This window comes from Anomalospiza imberbis, chromosome 24 (genome assembly GCF_031753505.1).
Source record: "Anomalospiza imberbis isolate Cuckoo-Finch-1a 21T00152 chromosome 24, ASM3175350v1, whole genome shotgun sequence".
NCBI classification, from domain to species: domain Eukaryota; kingdom Metazoa; phylum Chordata; class Aves; order Passeriformes; family Viduidae; genus Anomalospiza; species Anomalospiza imberbis.
This window is the reverse complement of record NC_089704.1, coordinates 733024-753242: the sequence shown is the minus strand read 5'-3', so window position 1 is coordinate 753242 and position 20219 is coordinate 733024. Positions and strand designations below refer to the sequence as shown.

General features: G+C 52.2%; 1 protein-coding gene across 8 annotated transcripts in view; it reads right to left on the bottom strand.

Moving 5' to 3' along the window:
• Nucleotides 1-128: 128 nt before the first annotated feature.
• ARHGAP32 (Rho GTPase activating protein 32) overlaps nt 129-20219 on the bottom strand; it is a 240110-nt gene continuing 220019 nt past the window's right edge. For all 8 annotated transcript variants that reach the window (XM_068171905.1, XM_068171904.1, XM_068171902.1 and 5 more), the window contains 10 exons: nt 18943-19087; nt 18225-18307; nt 15922-16029; nt 14527-14672; nt 12419-12620; nt 11520-11665; nt 10544-10618; nt 9113-9964; nt 7598-8472; nt 129-6499 (listed from right to left, as the gene is read on the bottom strand). In XM_068171905.1, coding sequence (XP_068028006.1) covers nt 4259-6499; nt 7598-8472; nt 9113-9964; nt 10544-10618; nt 11520-11665; nt 12419-12620; nt 14527-14672; nt 15922-16029; nt 18225-18307; nt 18943-19087 — 4873 coding nt within the window. In that variant the 3' untranslated portion in view covers nt 129-4258. The remainder of the gene's footprint in view (nt 6500-7597; nt 8473-9112; nt 9965-10543; nt 10619-11519; nt 11666-12418; nt 12621-14526; nt 14673-15921; nt 16030-18224; nt 18308-18942; nt 19088-20219) is intronic.

The window sequence follows — 20219 nt, the reverse complement described above, 5'->3', positions numbered from 1 at the left end:
TCTTCAGCTGCCTGCCAGCATCCCTCCCTCCAAGGCACGGCCCCAAGTTGGCTCTTCTTGTTTTGTTTTTTAAGTACACTGTTAATTAACGAGGCAGAGGAAAAAATACACACAGGCACACCTGAGTGGTTTTTAACCTGGCTTGATTAATGCTGTCAAGTTGCACATCTGAGTGTGAGCTCAGTGGGACTGTTGCTTTTGTTTAATACCACAAGACACCTCAGTCTGGATTGTTGCATTACAGTACAAATAAAAAACAGAAACAAAACCACATCTGCATCATACAAGGTGAGAAGAATATGAGAATTCTAAATATTTACAGAGAAGGGCAAGTGGGGAAACCACAAAAAATATTTACATAAAAATACATGAGCTTGTCGGCATATACATTTTACACCAGTTCACAAAAAAAGACACTCTATAAATTAAAGTGAAGGGAACTCCAAAGGTAACCCAAGACTTTCTGGGATGTTTCTCTCATGCGGCTCAGGGAAAGAAAAATCAAGTCTTCTACAGCAGGAAAATGAACGGCAAAACAACCCTTTTGTCCCCCTCCCTCCCCCCAGCTGGACGAGGCAGGGCTCTGCACAGGAGGAACCGTGGTGTTTGCCCACACCACACCACACCACGCCTTCCACAGGGATCCGGGGCTCCGGGGACACGGAACACGCCTAAGCCGCCGAACGAAAGGAGGGAAAACAACTTCTCACCCAGATTTCCTGACATTTAACACACCACTTGAGTCAATGCCCTGTCACCAGCCCGGGGGATGGCAGAGCTCACTTGAGGTTCTGTCCCTTCTGGGGTCCAAGAGGAACAGAACGTTTTCAAGTCGGTTTTGGTTTTGTGTAGCAACTTACTACCACTGTGCAATCCTCACTGATCCCCCAGCGATGAGCAGGGGTGGGGGATCACTGCAAAGACATAGGCACAAAGTTGTGGGGGTGTTTTCAGAGATGCATATAGATATCACCTGATAAGACTCTGCAAAAATCAGAAATTAATGCTTTACTTAAGACTTCACAGGGGCCAAGTCCTCATTACTCACCTACGACTGCACTCCCCTTCCCAAGGAAGGTCTCCTGTGGGTCCCGTCCTGCTCCAAAGGTGAAAATCCAAAGCTGGAGCACACTCCTGGAGCCTCATTCCTGCATGCACTGGGAGACCCTCTTCTGGAAACAGAGGGAGTGGCAGCTGAAGATGCAGATAGTGTCCGTGTGAGGGAACTGCTGAGGAACACAGCTGCTGTCACCTCGTGGGGGGATGTGGTCAGGCAAGGAATTACTGAGCCTGAGCACAACTGCACTTGGATTAGAGGATTAATTGCGTTGCTGCCACCCGCTCTCTTCACTCCGGGACACACGACTGGGCTGTCACCATCCTCCAGCTCACCCACCTGAGACTCCTGGTGTCACCTGCCTGCCTCACTCTGATGCATGACACCCTTTCCAACCTCACCTATGAATTCGGGGTTAATGAGGATGTAAAACTCTCTGTAAGACCAGCAGACTGAGCCCAGAGCAGGAGCAGGACTGCATAGTTCACTGTATGGCTTGGCAGGGCGGGATCATGCAGGATGCTGCTGAAGCCGTGGAAGGAGCAACAATAAAAGAAAGGTGTTGGTCTGTGTTACTGAGAAAAGCTGGTGCTTCCACCTTTTTTGATTCTGTACTGCGGCTCAGCAGTGCTGGACATGAGTTTGGGTTCTTGGAGAGCTTCCACACTTGGAGCACACCTGGCTGTGGCTGCGTGCCAAGGGGGAGATGGCTGGGAGTCACTGCTCTGCTGTCTTCTTGCTCTCATTCCCAAAAGGGCGTTTGCAGCAGCCCTCTGGGTTAGGGGTACAGCTGTGCACTTCCAAAAGCCCTTTGGGAAAGGTGCTGAAGGGTTTGTTTCCAAGGGGATGAGCGGGTGCTTCGCACCTGGCACTTGACACAACGCAGGGAGAGCAGCACAGCACTGAGGAGCAGAGGCTGTCAGGGACGGCACTTGGGCTCTACAGGGAGACAGTGGCTTCGAGCAGGAAAATCCAGAGGCCTTTACAATTAGTAGAAGCTGGGACCAGCCCCTCAGAGTGGCAGGATAGTCCTGGCTGACATAAGGCCCAGGCAGAGGGAGGGGGAGGCTGCAGGGCAGGGGGGGGGGAGTTAAGGCTTTCACAGAGAGAGAGGTTGGACCTGCAGCTCTCTTTACCTGAATCCCAAATAGCCTGAACTGAACACTTATCCCTGCTTCAACTGGAGACCTGGCAGGTAGCCAGGGGCTGAGGCTGGTCCTGGCCCGGGCACAACACAGCGCTGCTGGGGAGCACAGAAAATCCAGCCTGGCTCCCAAGGAACCGGGGCAGCTCAGCCTTGCCTGGGAGTTACTGCCAGTGGAGACAGGGTGGCTCACCCAGCGGTCCCTTTCTGTGCAGTTCTGTCAGATTTTCCTTAAAAGAAAACACTACAAAACGCATTCCCTCACCAAAACCCCAACCCCTCTACCTGGGAATTCCTCACTAGGAGATTGTGGTAACCTGGATCACAGTGCTGCTTTTTTTTTTTTTTTTCTTCTTTTTTTCTTACTGCCAGATTTCGTTCTAAAACATGTGAGAATTCTTCTGAACAAAATGCTTAAAACACCAGCATTGCACAATAAAATAGAACCAGAAGGTAGTTACTGAAACAGCCCCAGACAAGGCTCCAAGGTTAAAAGAAGCAAACAGCTACAGAGTAGTCAGCAACTAGAAGCAGGCTTTCCTTAGGATTTAAAAGTCCCAAAACAGCCATGAAACTTTTAGTTCAAAAAGCCCCACCTAAGCAGTTGTGTGCTAACTGCAGGACTTCCAGGTTTTTCATAAAACATCAGAGATTCGAAACAGGTAGAGAAGTTCTTCAACCACACAGAACAGGAATGGCCTCGGAATTTATCAGTGAACATTTAAAAACTGCTAAATCTCAAGTATTGCTTGCAAGCCCTACCTAATGGAATGGATGTGCTTTATTTGTACAGGGGGTGTGAGTCCTGGGGAGCCTGAGAAGCAGCACCAGGGGCTGCCAGGCTGTTTTTACAATATCAAAGCTTTTCAACAGCTTGGACACCATTTTTGGTGTATTTTAGAGTACACTGGCCTTCTGTCCCTACTCACTGAGTACTGGGAGAACTGCACCTGGGCACATCACTGCTCCCTGTGTGCCACGCCACAGGCATCTCTGCCCAGCATGGAACTCAGAGGCTGCAGAGAGTCTGAACACCTCCAGCTTAAGCTCAGCAGGAGCATTCCCTGATGGAATTGCTGCAGGACCTGGCCCAGAGCAGCTGCTCATGCAGCCAAGTTGTCACACGCAGCTGGCAAGGTGGGCTCTGATTTACATAATGCTATAGATTTTTTTTTAAATCTATTTTTCTAGTATTTTTTGCAGTGAGATGACAGTCTTGCCAGCCACAGGATGGAATGAGCTCATCTGGGCCACAGATAACCTTGCAGCGAAGAGGAAGGACTGGCATGGAATGGGTATGCCGTTCCCAGCTCTAGGGGTCGGGTTTGGTGTAGTTTAGTGGTTTATTTCTTTTGGTGTGAGAAATGCAAACCTGCCCTACATGACTCCTGCAGCTGGCCTCTGCTTACAACAGAGAATGTGAAGGAAATGAACTTGTAAGCAGAAGCAGCTTCTTAATAAGCAAGAAACATAACGAGTTGGCTTCAGAGCCTATTCCTCGGGCTTGAAGTCACAACAGGCCCTCGCCAGCTCAGAGCAGCTGCAGTGGGTGCAGCCAGGGGAGAGGCAGGGCCTCAGCAAGGAGAGGATCCCTGGGGAGCCCTGCCCTGCCCCACTCTCTCTGTGTAACTCCGCGGTTCCTTTCCTGGGAGCCAGCCTGCGATGGGCAGTTTGCAGCAGGATGGAGCTGCAGGCACAGTCCATCGTGCACAGCCCACCATACACGGCACCGTGGGCGTGGGGAGAAGCAGCCAGTGTCACGTCTGGGAAGGGAAAACTTCCCTCCCTGCCCCAACAGCATCTGAGTCAGCCCTGCCCAGCCTCTGGCAACACCTGTGTGCCAACAGCCTGCCCTGTCCTCCCAGGTGGCTCAAAACTACATGAAAATCTATAGCTCTACTACATAAAAACAGTGAGTGGGGGCCAGGGGAGGGCTGAGGGGGGCTTGCTTTGCTCACTGGGGCAGGGTTGGGGAGTTTTTTACTGTCACTGAAAAAATAAAACAGTCCACTGTCCAGCAGAGGCTGCTTAGACTCTATCCCTCGCCCCCCCACAGCTCACTCAACGTGCACCTCTGTCTCAGGCCTCTGCAGACACAGCTCTGTGGGGAGGAAGGCTCCCTGCCCCAGCGCCGTGGCGTAAGTTCTGCTGTGCACGTGGGGGAAGCCAGGGGGCACGAAGCCCCCCGCTCCAGCATAGCCCCCTCTTTGGTGCTGAGGCAGAGTATGGTAATCCTCCAGATTATCGTACTGGGACACCACAGTCATCGTGCTTTGGCGCTTGCCCAGGGTTTGGTACGGGTACAGCAGGGCAGAGTCCCTCTCCATGGGCTCGGGGTGCTCCCGCATCCGGAGGCTGTGGCTCCGCTCGGGCTTGGGTGGCGGCGCCGCGGGAGGGGCGGCGTGTTCCTCCTCCTTGTAGCAGTCTCTGGAGTGCTTCTCCATGGACGCTCGGCCTCGGGGCCTCTCCAGGTCTGGCCTGTCCTCTGCCAGCCTCCCCTCCTTGTGGCTCAGCCTCAGGGTCTCCTGGCCGGCCGGGATGTACTTGCTGCCCGAGTGCTGGTAGCCCATGGGCTCGGAGGGCTCCGGGCCGCCCTTGGGCCTGTACTCGGGGTAGGGGGGCCCGTTTTTGGGTTCAGAAGGCTGCCTGTGGTTGGCTTCCTGCTGCAAATATGTCCTGTGCTCGCTGCTGCTGCTGCCTGGTTCGTGCATCTTCCTGCTCCTGATGCTGCTCTGCTTCTGGGGCAAGGACGGCTTCTCGGGCTGCCCGTTCCCGTAGCCCCCGCCGTGATAGAGGGCTCGGTCCAGCTCAGGCTCCGCGTGCTGCCCATAGTAGCGCTCGTCCCCTTCGGGCGTGGCCGCCTTGGCTGGGTACCTGCCCTCCTTCCCTTCTGCCACCGTGAGCAGGCCGCTCTTGCCAGGATCTGATTTGCTGCGCAGGTGGACGGCATCCAGGCCCCCCAGCTCGTCCTGCAGCAGCGGGGCCACGTTGTCGTACTGGGACATGAGGGGCCCTTTGACCTTCTGGCGCGTGCGGCTCTCCCGGCGGATGGACTGCATGCGGTACTTCTCCATGTCCTCCAGGTCCCAGGACATGTACATGTGCTTGATGTCTGGGGCGGGGGGCACGTCCCTGCTCACGAAGCTGTGCTCTTTGCCCAGGTGGTTGATGAGCCCTGCCCGGGGGTAGGCGGCCAGGCTGGGGTAGCGGTACAGCCCCTTGCCCTGCAGCCGGGACACGTAGGGGCCGAACTCGCGGCCGGGCAGGCCGTGGAAGGGCCGGACCCGCACGGTGCTGTAGGGATCCAGGTCGTAGAAACTTCCGTCGGCTGCAGTGTAGTAGGGGGAGCCGGAGGAGCTGGAGTAGGGACTGTAGCGATAATGGACCCGCCCGTTCTCAAAGTAAGGCTGGAGCTGCGTGACGTGGTAGTCGGAGTGGGGCTGATACGGCTTGTATTGGTAGAGGGGCCGCGGGCAGTACACAGGCTCTTCGTCCGGGGGCACCTCCGTGCGGGAGATGGGCACGGAGCGGATGGCGGCGGCGGCAGCCGGGCCGGGCACGTGCAGCGACTGCACCCTGCGGATGGTGGGGTACGGGGGGGCTTCCTCGGCATAGCCGGTGCCCCGGAGCCCCGTGGGGCTCACGGAGGACACGAAGTCGGTGCGGCCGCGGGGCTTGGGGTGCAGGCCCGCGGCAGAGCCCTTGCCCTGCGTGCCGTAGGAGCCGTAGCGCGCGCCTGCGGTGACGGGCGGCTCCGGGCGGGGCGGGTAGGGCTGGTGCTGCTCGGCCTTGCCGTGGTAGCCGTGGGCAGGGACGCTCTCGGGCCGATACTGGTGCTTGGCGTGCAGGTAGCCGTCAGGCCCCACAGGCTCGGGGAGGCTCTCCGTCTTGGGGTGCGGCACGTACACCGGCTGCAGGGACGAGTGCTTGGGAGGTGGCGGCGGTGGCGGCGGCAGCAGCGCTTCCTCCACGGAGGACGCCAGCATGGAGGAGGCCAGGAAGGAGTGGTAGTTGGAGTTGTTGATGGTGTCCGTGTTGTTGGAGTGCATGGCCGCGGCGATCTTGCTCTCCAGCGTCCTCACGGGTGGCACGGGCGGGGTGAAGCTGTAGGAGGAGGGGGCAGGGACTGACTCAGAGCGCAGGTGCAGCGGGGGAGCCCTCGTGCTCTCCCGAGGCTTTTCCAAGTGGCTCTGGTGGCCCGCGGGCACGCAAGAGGGGCCACGGGCACTGGAACTGCTCTCGGAGACAAAGCCAGGCGTGGGCTCCGGAGGCTTTTCAGGTGCAGCTGTGGTCCACATCTGCAGGGAAGAAACCAGACAAAGTTAGGGACAAGCAGCTTTTTCCCTGCTGTTGTATAGTTAGAACATCCCAGACACTTGTATGGATCAGCTCCATTCCAGCACGTCTGTGCCTGGTTTCTGTCTGCTGGGGAATGACAGACGTGTAGGTTCCCTCTCTCAGCATGGGCAGGTATGATGCCACTGGCAGTTTTTTGGGACCCATCACAACTTGTGTGTTCTGCAAATGCCAAACCAGAGGAAGGGGAGGAGGTGGCTATCTCCTCACACGGTACCCTCAGTGTTTCATTAGGTGGTCTGCTTTTAAATGTCTGACGTTAATAGAAATGTTCCTGGATTTAACCTCCTCAAGCCCCGGTGAGCAGATCAAGAACTGCGGTAAAGTAGAAATTCCTGCCTTAAATGTAGCTGTGGGGCTTAGGATGGGCTGCAGCCAGGCATGTTTCATGGGCTGGGGGGTTTGGATTTCTGATGGAAATGTTTCAATCCTGCACAAGCAATCTGACCTGCTCTGTTTAAAAGAATCACACCACCACTGAGTTTGGAAAAGACCTCTGAGACCATCGAGTCCTACCAAGATCGATCCCTCCCTTGTCACCAGCCCAGAGCACTAAGTGCCATGTCCACTTGCTCCTTGGACACCTCCAGTGATGGGGACTCCATCAGCTCCCTGGGCATCCCTTCCAGCACCTAATCACCCCTTCCGTGAAGAAATTCTTCCTGTTGTCCAACCTAAACCTCTCCTGGTACAGATTACGACTGTCTTCGCATCCTATCAATGACTGAACAAGAGCCTAAACAGGATGCTGGAAGAGGACCTTGTCAGAAGATGCAAAAACTCTTCTTTCTGAGCATTCTGAACTATCAATCCTTCTGTTAGCTAACCCTGCAGATACTTTTTTCCTAAAAACCAAGGAGAGTGGGTATTCTGGGATGTTCCCTTAGGAAAGCAGCACAGGAGTTCCTGCAAGGCTGAGTCTGTGTTATACCCACGACACTCCCGGTTTCCTGCAAATCCCTCCCCGCTGCCATTTGGATTTGGAGCGACATCGCCAGTGCTCAGCATTTCAGAGGAGCTGTGCAGGGAGCAGCACGTACCTGCCCGGAGCCGCTGGGTGCTTTGGCCGCTGGCACCTGTCCCACGGCTGCCTGGTGCTCCTGCCTCTGTGCTGGGGCTGTGGCCGCGCGCGGCGCGGGCGGGACGGTGGCATCTGCCTGGGGGGCGGCCCCGGGCAGGGCGCGGGGCTCGGCTGCCGTGCCCGGGAGGGTGCTCAGGTACGGCACCGCAGCCGGGGCGCCCTTGTCCCCAGCGGCACCCACGGAGGGAGACTGCAGCTTGTCCTCGGCCGTGCAGGGAGCGTGCAGCTTGTCCCCAGCCAGGCCCGCGCGCAGGTGGGGCTGTTCCACAGCCAGCTCCGTGCCGGGCAGCTCCCGCTCCGGCAGTGTCCCCGGGCCGTGGAGGGCCGTGTGCTCCCAGTCCCCTGCGTGGGCCGGGAAGGGCTCCTTGTCCCCCGCTCTGCAGAGGTGGAAGCTGGACTGCTCCTGCTCCGCATCCCTGCTGCCAGGCGTGTCCCCGGGCATGCCCGTGTCGAGAGGCGGGGGCTCTTGGCCTCCAGGTGCGCCGGGCGGGTGGTTCTGCTCCCCGGCCGTGCCTTGGCAGTCCTGCTCTAAAGGTGCCCCGGGCTGGAAGTGCAGGCGGTTCTCGGGCAGAACAGTGAACAGGTGCAGCTTGTCGGGAGCGCCCGCAGAGAGATGGAGCTTTTCTAGAGCTGTGCCAGCTTCAGCCTCTCCATAATTTGTGCTTTCAGCATGAGCATCTCCTGGCCTTTTGTGGGACTGGGCGGATGCTTGCTGTGCGGACTCGGCTAACGCTAGGGCCAGCATGCGCGCTGCGTTTTTCGGAGGAGGAGGAGGGATAAGAGACACAGAACTGACGGGAACAGGATCCTGGGGGGAGTCGAGGGCAACTGCTCCTAATGGGGGGAAAATTGAGAGAGAGAGTGATTTTATGTTACCCAATAAGGAGAGTGACCTTAACGACTATTATAAAAAAAATAGATGCTCTCCACACTTTCACAGTGGCAGTTCCTTCTGATGTGAAACACTTGTGTCTCACAGGCAAACGCTGCTCGACAGCACAGCAGTTCATGACAAAGAGGAAAAAACCCAAGAGATTGTCTAAAGGCTCCTCTTGCATTTCTAGAGGTAGGAAGGAGGTAGCAGAGAATGAGATACCCTTACACAATTTTGATCATAAGGTTTTAGGCGGAAAGGTCCCTTCTTCGAGTGTTGGCATATTTTTAATTTAAAAAAGGAAAAGTCTTAGATGGTCTATTGGTTGAAATGATTGAGAAGGACATGCTAGAGATTTTCACGTATGAGAGGATGGGAAAAAAAAAAGTGGAATATAAAGCATTATGGAAATTATCCGAGATTTGTGTGATGTAGGGAGAAGGCAGAGGTTAAGACTTTACTGATCTGCACAGCCCTGTAAGACACTCGTGACCAGAACTGACGGGCAATCCCCTCTCCTAAAGGCACGCAGAGGAGGACGGTTCTGAGAGCAGCTCCCCTTTGGAACTTAAAGAAAGAATGGAGGAAAATGCACTGTACCTGGCTGGGTGTGTCCACTGGGTACAGTCTTATTCTGACTGCTTGGCATGGCTCTCTCCCCTTCTTCTGGCAACTCTGCTTTGCAAGCAGCCACTAGCTGGGGATGCTGCAGCTCTTGGTGGGCTCCTTCCCCTGTTCCTGTTTCACTGTTTTTCAGGGGCAAGGACATCTGGGTTGGGGACCTGTTTGTGATCTCAGTGATGCCAATCTCTTTGCTCCAGCTGGAAGCGGAGGAGTTCCTGGATGTGGTGGGCACTCCTCCCATGGCCTCTGGCACACGGCTGGGTAGCACAAAGGAGGTGGGTTCTGTGCTCAGTGGTGGAGATTTGATGGGCTTTCGGGCTGTCTTGGGCGAGAAGCTGAGGGGTTTGCAGGCCTGCTCTTCCGTGGGGCTCAGGTCCAGCTTAAAGAAGGGACTCATCTTCTCCTGGAAAGGGGACACTGGCTCAGAGCTGGTGGCACTGCCTGGGGTCTGGGACTGGCTGCCTGATTCTAAATCCTTCTTGAGCAGGCTTGGCTTCTCCTTATTGATATCGACGGCCTCCAGCAGGGAGGCGCTGCTGTCCAGGCACTCGGACTCTGCCTGGGGGGGGCTGCACTGGAAGGACATGGGGTCGAAGTCCAGGCTGGCGACGCCAATGTCCGGCGGGCTGAGGTCCACGTCCTCCGAGGAGCGCGGGGAGATGAGGGCAGGGACATGGATGAGCCCCTCGTCCCCGTCGCTGTCGTCATGGGGGAGGTTGTCGTAGGAGTTGCAGCGGTTCATGTTCCCCAGGAGCTCCCCGTTGAAGGAGGCAGAGAGGGCATCGCTGCTGGACCTGGGCCTTCTGGGCCGGAACAGTTTGGATTCACCTGGAAGTGAGCAGACACCGTGGGTCAGTGACAAGACCTCCTGTGCAGGAGGCCAGGCCCAGTCGGGGCGGGCAGTTAGAGCAGTCCCAAGGCAGTGAGAAGCTCCCCTGGTGATCTCTGCACACAAAGTAACATCGTTGGCAGTGACTGCTTATTCCCTTTGCTTAAACTGTGTTACAGCACTTGCCAGGCATGATTTAGTGTGACACTAAGCTGTGTGCACAAGCAAAGACACTTTAAATGTGCTGAAGGCCTTTCTCAGAGAGCCCTTTCCTTCACAATGCTGTCCTGTCAACCTTGAAATAGCAAGGGGAGGAACCAAGGAATGAGCGCTAAGCAGCGCCAGCTACACCACAGCAAGACGTTTGCTTTTTTTAACCTTAAAAGCAGGAAAAGCCACGAAGAGCATTTCTGTCAGACCCATCTGTGCTGAGAGCAGAAAGCTGCTTCATCAGTTAGCAAGTTCAGCTTCCCCTGGAGGGGTGGAAAACCTGCCCTGTTGCATATCTACAGCCAGAGATGTCAAAGTGCCTCCCTTAATGCCCATTTCTTGGAAGTGCAGGTAGGATTTTGCCTTACCATCCACGGCATGCAGGGAGGTGAGGGACTCCTCGCTCTTGGCCGAGCGGAGCGTCCCGCTGTCTCCTCGTCCTCCTGAGGGAAGGAACCACACAGGGAAAGGGGTTTACATTTAGCTGGATAATGGTGGCAGGAAAAACACAAATGCATTTCCAGCACCAACAATCACTATCCTGAGTGTAATTTTGTTTTGGAGGTGGGTTTCTGATTCTCATTTTACCTGGAAATGGTAACCGACCCAAGTGATGACTGCTGCAGGTGACAGGCTGGGAAACAATTCCTCACAAGCAAAACCCCTCAAAAAGAGGGAAGGAAGGAACATTTACATACCCTGTTTGATGGCCTCTAAACAAGTATAATTTCATTCTCTGAGGAAACAGTTGTGAAGGGCATCAAGTGTGAAGACTGTGAAGGTAAGAATTTAAAGGTTGACCTGGGAGATGAGGGATAAAAGTTCTCCCAGGCTCCTGTTTTGGGATTTGTGATGTGTTTTACTGCAAAAACACACTGCTGTCGTTTTTAAGTTTGGAAAGAGACAGAAAATTATAATGGAAAAGGATGAGAATTCCACCTACATATCCTGGCTGTGGCTACAGAGGGTTGTTGGCTGCCTTCTCTGGGTACTGTGGTACAGCTTTTGGAGGGAATGTGTTTGTGGGACAGTGCCTTTCCCTTGTTTCATCTTCTGAGAGCAGCAAGGGGAACCAGAACTGTAATCTGATTTCATAATGAGAGTGTCAGAAGGAATGATCCTGTGACTTATGACAGCAGCAGCCACATCTTATCTTTCCAAAGCTGTTCCAAGCAAAGCACAGAGGTGTGAGCCCCGGCAGGCTCCAGAGCTGCCCGAGATCCATTGGGAAAGAAGAGCTACGGGAGGTGTCATGCACGGCATGGACGCTAGAAGGAGATAAAAACCCACTGGAAACATCACTCGGCACTGCCGACAACCGCGGGTTTTGGAAGGGGGCCTCACCTGCCAGGGCTATGGCTTTCATTTCCGAGGGCTCGCTGGGGTTGCGCTGTAGTTTGCGCTTGGACACGGAGGAGGATTTTCCCAGGTTGAAGAAGGAACGCCAGCTCCCCACTGGAGACTTCTTCATCTTGCTGGGAGGCCTTTTCCTGGGGAGAGAAAATGGAACACATGGATGGAGGGGGGGCTGCAGCTCAATCCTGGCTGCTTGTTATCAGCACTCTCTGCTTTCTGCTCAGAAACTCCTGGTTTCTGCTTGGAACCTCCCTCTTTTCCACAGCTGAGGATGTTTTCATTCTCCCAGCTCAGCCCTAAAGCCTTTTTTCCAACCTCCACAAAGCAGCTGCAGTGCAGGTGAGGAAAAGCTCTTCCTTGTGTGGCCCAGCAGCCAAGGAATGGATTTTCTGGAAGAAGCCCCAGCTCTCTGGGAAGCTGGGCAGCCATAAAGGAGTTCAAAAGCATCTCTTAACTCCTGCTATAAAACCACCTTAGTCTCCTCCACTGCCATATTTAATTTCCTGTGTCCTCAAGCCTGTCCAACTGCTCCACTTCAAGGGAACCTGGATTTGTGACAGGCACTTAGTCCTGGAAAACCCCAACATCTGCAGGTGTTCACCCTGTTTACATTTCTGTGTGTGACTGGTCCAGGCATCTCTGCATCACAGACAGCATGGATTTATACATTAAATGATATCCCTGGTGAAAACAACAGGGAGTGGAGCACAAATTATTTGGCCAAACCAAGATCACGGATGAGCTGAATCCTCCCAGAGTCCAAAGCAGGTGGAAAATGGGCTACAGTATTTACATATATAACAAGTCTCAAGTCAATATAAGCAAATTCCTGCTGTATTCAAAACAACACAGTTATGACACATGCTGGAAAGGAAACCTGTCTCTACCTTTCAGATGGGAAGTCAATGACTGTGTGGAATTTCCCCTGCAAAGCTGCTGGGCCTTCTCCCACTTCGATGTACTTGCTGTCTGCCACGATGGGAGAGTTGATCTGGGCCTGTGTCCGTGCCTGAGCCTCCTCCAGCGTGAGCAGCTTTGTGGAGGGGGAGGACACCAGCAGAGACTTGGGCCGGGATAAAGAGCTGTGCCCTGCAAGGGAAAACCACAGGCAACAGGGAGAGTCAGCAAACAGCAGTGCAGAGATCAAAGCTCAGCTCTGTGTGCCTAGGGAGGTGCTGTGTTTTTCTGAACCTTGTTATCCCAGCTATTGAAAGATGTGGGCAAAACGTGGTCACAATATCACAGATATGTTGATGACTAAAAGAATAATGGCTTAGTGTATTAAAAAAAAAAGCAGAGGCAAAGAGGTAGGATGGAAACCTTTGTGACACACTTTCCTTCATCTGTATGCAAGAGCCTGTAAAGCAAATGATGTTTTTCCTTTGTATAAAGTCTGTCTGGGTCATACCCAATTTTCACCTCTCGGTGTAGCAGGAAATGCCATGTGTGACTGAAGCTGCTACAAACCAAATGTACCAGGACACAGCAAACAGAATCTGCTGTGTGGCCTGCCCGTGGCCTTCAGAGCTTGTGCCTGGTTTAGGTGATGAATGTGCAAAATCTGAAAGTAGCTGCTCCTGCCTTCTGCTGCTGACAGCTTCAGTGGAGAGATTACAGGGAGCCTGTTGTAGGAGCAGCTGTCCTGTGTCTGCCATTGCCTCGTGTACAGGTGTTTCTAGGGTTATTCCCAGGTGAGTTCAGGGCTTTCGGGGAGATGTGCCAGTGCAGAACATCCTGTTTGGTCCAATCCCATGGCTGTCCCTGGAGCAGCACAGCTCTGTGTCAAGGATGCAGAGTCTGGGGGGTGTGGGAGCTGTAAATGCTGTCCTGGGTGAAGTTTGGGTTAAAACAGGTTTGGCAGCACCACTTCCCCCTCTCACAGGTGGGTGCAGGAACTGTGCTCACACCCAGGGGCTCCCAGGAAGCCGTTCTGGAATGCAGAATGCCTGCACTTAGCCAACCCAACCGCCCGACCCTCCTCCCTGCCAGGTCTGTGCCAAAGCCACTGAATGCAAATGACCAAGTCATTAAACAATTAGACAAATTTACATGGGCCATTCTAAGCCTGGATAATCATCTGGCTGGGATTTTGAGCATGCTTATCTTCCTTCCCCTGGCAGAGTCAGCCTGCTGGGGCTGCTGCTCAGCCAAGCTAACCTCTGGCTAACATGGACTGCCCTACAGCAGGAGAAAAAGCTGGGCTTGGATCAACTCTGCCAGCCTAAGCAGAGGTAGGGTTTGTTTAAAAGAAGGGAGCAGCAAATACAGTGGAACCCCAGCTCTCTGCAGTCCCCAGGCGGTGGTAACTGCAGTAGCTGTGCATGTTCCAGGCACAGGCAGGTTCTCAAGGCAGAAGGTGCAGCCTTAATGCTGCTTGGGAGCAGAACAGCTCACACATTAACACAGAGCAAACTTTCTTCCTGGTGCAACTCTCTTCCTCCTCAATGGAACAGATATATGGTCTCTGTTACTCAAGGGAATTTGTAGGCTCCAAGGCTGGATAACATTCCAGGTGCTCCAGGTTCATTCCTCACCCTAAAGCAACACCAGCCTGAGCAAGAGCAAGATTTAAGTTTCTTAGCCTCAACATTACTGAATGCAGAGAGACTGCTTAACACCAGCTCCTTCCTATTTGTGTTCCAAGGTATGGATGAGGGCAGACAGACTTGGCTCCAATGGGTAAGTATGCAGGAGCACCAGTAAAGATAGTTTTAAAAAGGAGAAAGAGCAGGGGAGACAAAGATTTAAGTGATTCCTTGCAATTTCTCAGTGCTGGGATGTAAAAGTGGAAGCCAAAAATTCATCTCTGCATTCCTGTGGGGCATTCTTGGCTTCTAAGAAAGGTACTGACAGCAATCTGTCTGGGCTCTGCCATCCCAACCCAGAAATGTGCCCTTTGGGTTAAAATAAGAACCATTTCCATGTCCAGAAGAGGCTCAGCCAGCCATGGAGTGCCGCTGCTCCCGGCTGAGTGAAGCAAGCCCAGAAGACACACCTGCCCCATCGCGGATGACGGAGCTGAGCTTGGAGCTGAAGAGCACATCCACGTGGTTCAGGATGAACTCCACCACCACCGACTGGATCCGCACCTCCATGAAGGCGGCCGTGCCGCTGAAGCAGGCGGACTCGATCTGCTTGGACCTGCAAAGGGACACGGGGAGAGGGAAGAGGCTCCTGCTGGGTGAGGCCTGGGCACCTGTGGGGCTGCAGGGCCTGGGGCTCAGGCAGAAAGGGCTTCAGGGCAGATCTGGGGTTAAATCTCAGCAACGTTCACAAATGATCACTGACTCTGGGGATTTATGGCCAAACTTCAGATCCAGGTTCAAGCCTTACTGACGAGGCAAGAGGAACACTGGGCTGGGAGGGAAAGGGAGTGTGGGACAGGTCTGAACTGAGGTTAATACACTGAACACCCAAAATCAAGAGCTTTTTGTTAACTCATTTCCATGACTGGCACAGTTTAAGGCAGTGCTGTTGTACAAACCTACTGTGGCCTCTGAGAAGATTTTCCCTCAAGCAGGGAGTGTCTCCACCTGATCCTTCTGAGTGAATGCCCCAGGACTCACCAAAGCAAACTTAAACACAAGGTCACTCCACTGCTTGTGGGAGAACTGCCAGAAAGAAGAGCCCACCTGCAGGTACTGGGAGTGTCCAAGGGCAGACTGGACAGGGCTTGAAGCAACCTGGGGAAGGTGTCCCTGCCTTTGGCAGGGGGTGGCACTGGATGAGCTTTAATATCCCCCCCAACCCAAACCCTTCTGGGATCCCATGATGAACTGCACACTCAGATTTCTCAGGTTGCTAACAACAGCAGGTCAGAAATCAGTACAATAAAGGTCAGGGGGATAATATGTTTTTCTTGTAAAGCAAAATTTAAAGTTATACCATTAATTTTAAAGTGCCCTATCATCCAGATTCAAAAGAGATTTATCCAAGTTAACTTCTGTAAGTTTGAATTCTTGCAGCCAAAAGCCATCAAATTAGACTCTAGAGATTTATACAGTGGGAAATCAGTGATGCCACTGTAGAAATTCTCCTGGATGATCAAGGACACATCAGGACACTCTAACCAGGAGAGGAGAAATTATCCTCTAAAAGAGGGTTCAGGGAATTCTTCCTTGTCACTACTGACAGAACTGCAGCCAGTGGAACTCTGTTGTGTGAGACAGGATAATACAGGGGCTGTTTTACATCACTAGGTCAGGAACTTGCCAGCTGATCTTAAATCCTGCTTAGAATAATTTCTCACATTTTACAGGAGGAGAAGAGCGTGCTGGGTGAAGAGAGGAAGAGTTCTTTCCAGCTGCTGAAAGCTGGCATTTTCTGGAGTATCTGTTGTTTATGAATGTAAACATTTCTTTTGTATTGAAATGGGAAAATCCCAGAGTACCTGAGGAGGTTTGGAGCCCAGACGATGGCCAAGTTCTTGGTGTGCATATTTGTGATGGAGCAATAATCAGCCAGACGAGCCAAGTGTCTCATTAGGAACTCCAGTGTCCTGGAAAACGGGAGAGAGGCAAATGTTCAGCACCAGTGAGCAAAGCCAGGCCGTGATCCACAGCACAAACCCAGCTCATTATTTCCTTTTGGTTTGACAGCTCCCAGAAAGGAATGCTGAACTCCTTCCCCTCAGCCCCACGGTGGGACCTGGCTTTGGCAACACTGACCCAGGATGGGCTGAGGGGAGGCTCTCCTGACTGGTCCAGGCTCAAGAAAAGGACACTTCCAGGAAAAACCCTGTGCAGGTGTGTGACAGCCGTGAGGGGCTGCTCAGGGATGTGTGGGGAAGGATAAGGATGTGGAATGCTAATCCTGGGATGGGGGGAGTATTGATTTACACACTCCAGAATACTGAAAATACTGGCAGCAGGTTTCTCCGTGGTGGGCAAGGCAGATAGAAGGTTAAACGTCAGAGGCTTCTGTTCACATTAAAAAAAGGTGGCATTAAATATTAATATTAAAAAATATTAAGCACTGTTGTGTTTAATACATGCTAGGGAGGAGGGAGCAGGAGGTGGCAGTGAAAATGCTGCTGTACCTTCCTGGTGTCCCTGGCTTGTGTCTGTCTCACAGCCTATCCTTTTTTGGGGGGAGAGAGATGGAGCAGAGAGGGTGTTTTGGGGCTCAAAATTCCACAAACAGACAAGATTGGAAGTGAAGAAAATGGCTTTGTCTGGAAACCAAACAGACACCTCCTGCCTGCAACTTCTCATCACAGAGCAGCAGAAAAATAAAGTGTTTTTTCCTTTTTCCAAGCAAACCCCAGGAAAGAAGAGCAGCACCCTGTGACCTACAGCATTCCAATCCTGCTTTGGCTCTGCCCCCTCTCTGAGACTCCCGTGCTGCTGGTACCAGAACTCAGTTTAACCAGCCCCATAAAGTAAAAATTATTTCAGGGAAAAGGTGAACAGAAAAGAAAGATAACAATTTATTTTTGAAAGGGCCACACTCCCTCAATTAACATCAATATTGCAATTAGCTACTACAAGCAGCAGCTGTTGCACCAACTAGCCAACCTTATTTGAAGAGCAAGTAACACAGTTGTAGTTTATAACACATCAGCTAACTTTTATAATTAGTTATTTATACCATTTATAGTCATTAGTTATTTATACTATTTATAGTCATTGCAGCATTGCAATTGTCCAGCTAATCACCACACATCACAGTAACTGAAATTTAAACATTTACTGGCAGAAATGACTATAAATAGTTATCAACAGCTGTCCTCATGTGTTACTCCTGATCCCTTAGACCAGAATTCTGACTTTACCTACAGATTAACATACATTACAATCATCAGTTGAAGACTGTAATGAAGTATTCTAATTAGGCATGAACAGCCAAATACTGCCTGCATTCACCCCAAATGGTCACCTGAACCACTGGGACACATCAGGGGAGCTGGCCCAGCCAATTAAAATAGTTACCTATCTGTAAATAACTTGCACCATATGCTGTCATTAGCTATTTCTACCAATTACAATTCACAATTAGTGAATGCTACTTACCATGCATCACTAGTTATTAATATTAAAGTCTCATTAAGATATAGTTTTCTATATAGTTACTAATGCAAATCACCAATACCAATTTGTCTGATACCTTTTCGCCATACGCTGCCATAATTTTTAATACTAAAGACTGTTAAAGTGTTGTTGTTCTTAGTCAAGACTCATTATCATATAGCATGAGCTCTTATTACTACTAATTAGCTTGAATACAGTATTTTAATTGGTGATTTTTAAACATCATATTATGCTACTGTAATTACATCAGTTATTCTCAGAGCATTGTTGTCATTTACTTGTTACTATTATTGCAGGGAGGGGCAAACTGGAGACAAAATACAGTTGACCAAGTTTGGCTGTAGGTCTGAGCAATTTTTTGGCTATATTTCACTATTTTTAAAGTGCTTTTAGCACTGGCATTGTGCCCCCCACAATAGAACTGTTTCCTTCCTCTGATATAACAAGCCCCTATTTCCCCCCTAGACGGAGTTTCCAAGGATGTGAAGTAAGACCATGTTTAGTGTACAGTGTTTGGTAAGGAGCTAATTAAAATATAAACCAACTTTCTACAGTCATAACCATTTCAATATGCAGAGGCACAGTGTGGCTGTCTTGAGAGGGAAACTGGAATTACAAAATTCCTCTCACAAAATGCCCACAACACCCCAAAGGCTGCACTCACCTGTAGTGGGGAGGGGGCAGCTGCTGGATCACATCATGGATCTTAACCAGCCTTTCCTCATCTGTAGCAGCAGAAACAGCATCCTGGAATGAGGCAGGAAAGGGTTTAGCTGCAAATAACCCCCCCATGTGCCAGCCTTGCCAATGAGGGGGGTTTTGTTGCTCTTCTCCCCCTTGGGTAAGGGGGTCTGTCTTGGGGACAGAGCAGCATATGGATCATGGAAGGAAGGGCAAGTAAGTCATGACCTGGGGCATGCTAATAGCACAGAGAATTCCTGCAGAGGACATTCAGCTCCGAGAAGCATTTGCTTCCAATCCCATTCCTGGGAAATGGCAAATCAGAGGGGAATTCCTGCAAAGCACAGGAAGTGTGCCAGGGAGCTTCTGCTGTGGCCCCACAAGTGGAACCAACTTAGCGTGGCACAGGGGACAAAGGCACCTCTGAGTGACCTAAAGGGGACACAGAAAAGGCCCCTCAGACCCCAGGGCACTGCCAGCCCCTTCTGGAATGGCAGGCTGAAATTGGGAGTGTGGGCAGCACAGTGTCAGGCAGGGAATTTTCGTGACACACCCTTCTGATGGCTCTAAAAACCCCAAGTGAGGCAGAGCAGACAGAGAGGGAAGTGTGTGGAAGGCAGGTCCAGCTTCCAGGATTTCTCTGCTCGACCAGCTGAAGGCCCACTGGAGGGGGAAGCGCCCCACATTTGCCTCGCACTCACTGAGAACTTCTCGTAGAGCTGGTAGGTGAGCAGGGGGTTGGGGAGCTCTCGGAAGTACAGCTTGCACAGGGAGCCCACACAGTGGATGTCCTGGATGTAAATGTCCTTGGTCAGGTCGGGAATCTGCTCAGAGTCAAACTCATGGCTGGCAATGAGAACAGAGAAATGGGTAAAGGGCTTTGAGGAGGAGGAATGAAATCAAACCCAGCACAAATTACAGCAAGGCTTTCCTGATTTACAGGAAAAAATAAACACTTAGTCACCAAAACCACATGACCCATGGCTGTGGGGCAGCCAGTGGGGATATTTTTCAAAAAAGAGACTTTTCCTTTTTCTAATAAAGCATTTTCCGTTAATTTTACAACCAACTGGCTGCAATCCCTTTTGCTGCATCAGGGCTTTTTGCAAAGTCTCCAGAGAACATCTTCCAAGACCACAAGTTTAACAAGGAACCATGAAGGCTGCTGTCCCTCTGCATTTCAAAGGCCTGGAAATGGCAATGATGAAGTCCTGCCAGCAGCACTTCCATCAGCAGCACATGGAAACCAGTGAGCGCAGGAATTCCTGGGGGATGAGCTGGTGAGCTGAGCCTGCCTCTGCTACAGGGAGAAGACAGCCAGGAACCACATGAAGAAAACCCCACAGCACTCCCTTGGTTTTCAGAGAGACAAAACCCCAATCACCAATGTTTATGAAATAAAAGCTGAGCTCAGAAGGCCGAGGGCTGGATTGCTGCTGGAATATATGCTGGGAAATGCTGTTTCCAATTAGCAGGACACTCTAGGGGGATGAGTTGTGAGCCAGGCCCTGGAGCTGGAGAACCTTGGGGTCCCTGCCAGAGTCTTTAGGCTGCTCACAGCCATGGGGACTCATCCTGCCAGTGCTGCAACCACAGTGAGTGGGCCGGGTGAGGTGGCCCATCCCTGTCCCTGTCCTGTCCCCCACCCAAAGCTGGCAGGTTGTGCCCAGAGGGTCACACAACCCCTGAGAGCTCACCCTCCCTAAGGAGCAGAACATGCCCAGGGCTCCGGGTGTGTTTGTAGCTGAGCCCTCCTGGAATCAGGATGAGCTCCTTCCATCCCTGGACATAGCTCATGGGAAGCCTTTCACTCCCATCAGACAAGGGGCTAGAGAGGTCCCCACCTTCTCAGGGTGAACAGCCCATCCCTTCCTCACCCTGAAGACAGCAGAGGAGGAAAGGAAGGATTCAGTTTGCCACATCCCCAGTGTCCAGCACACACCACTTCCACAGGCATTTTCTGACTCACCCCTTGCTC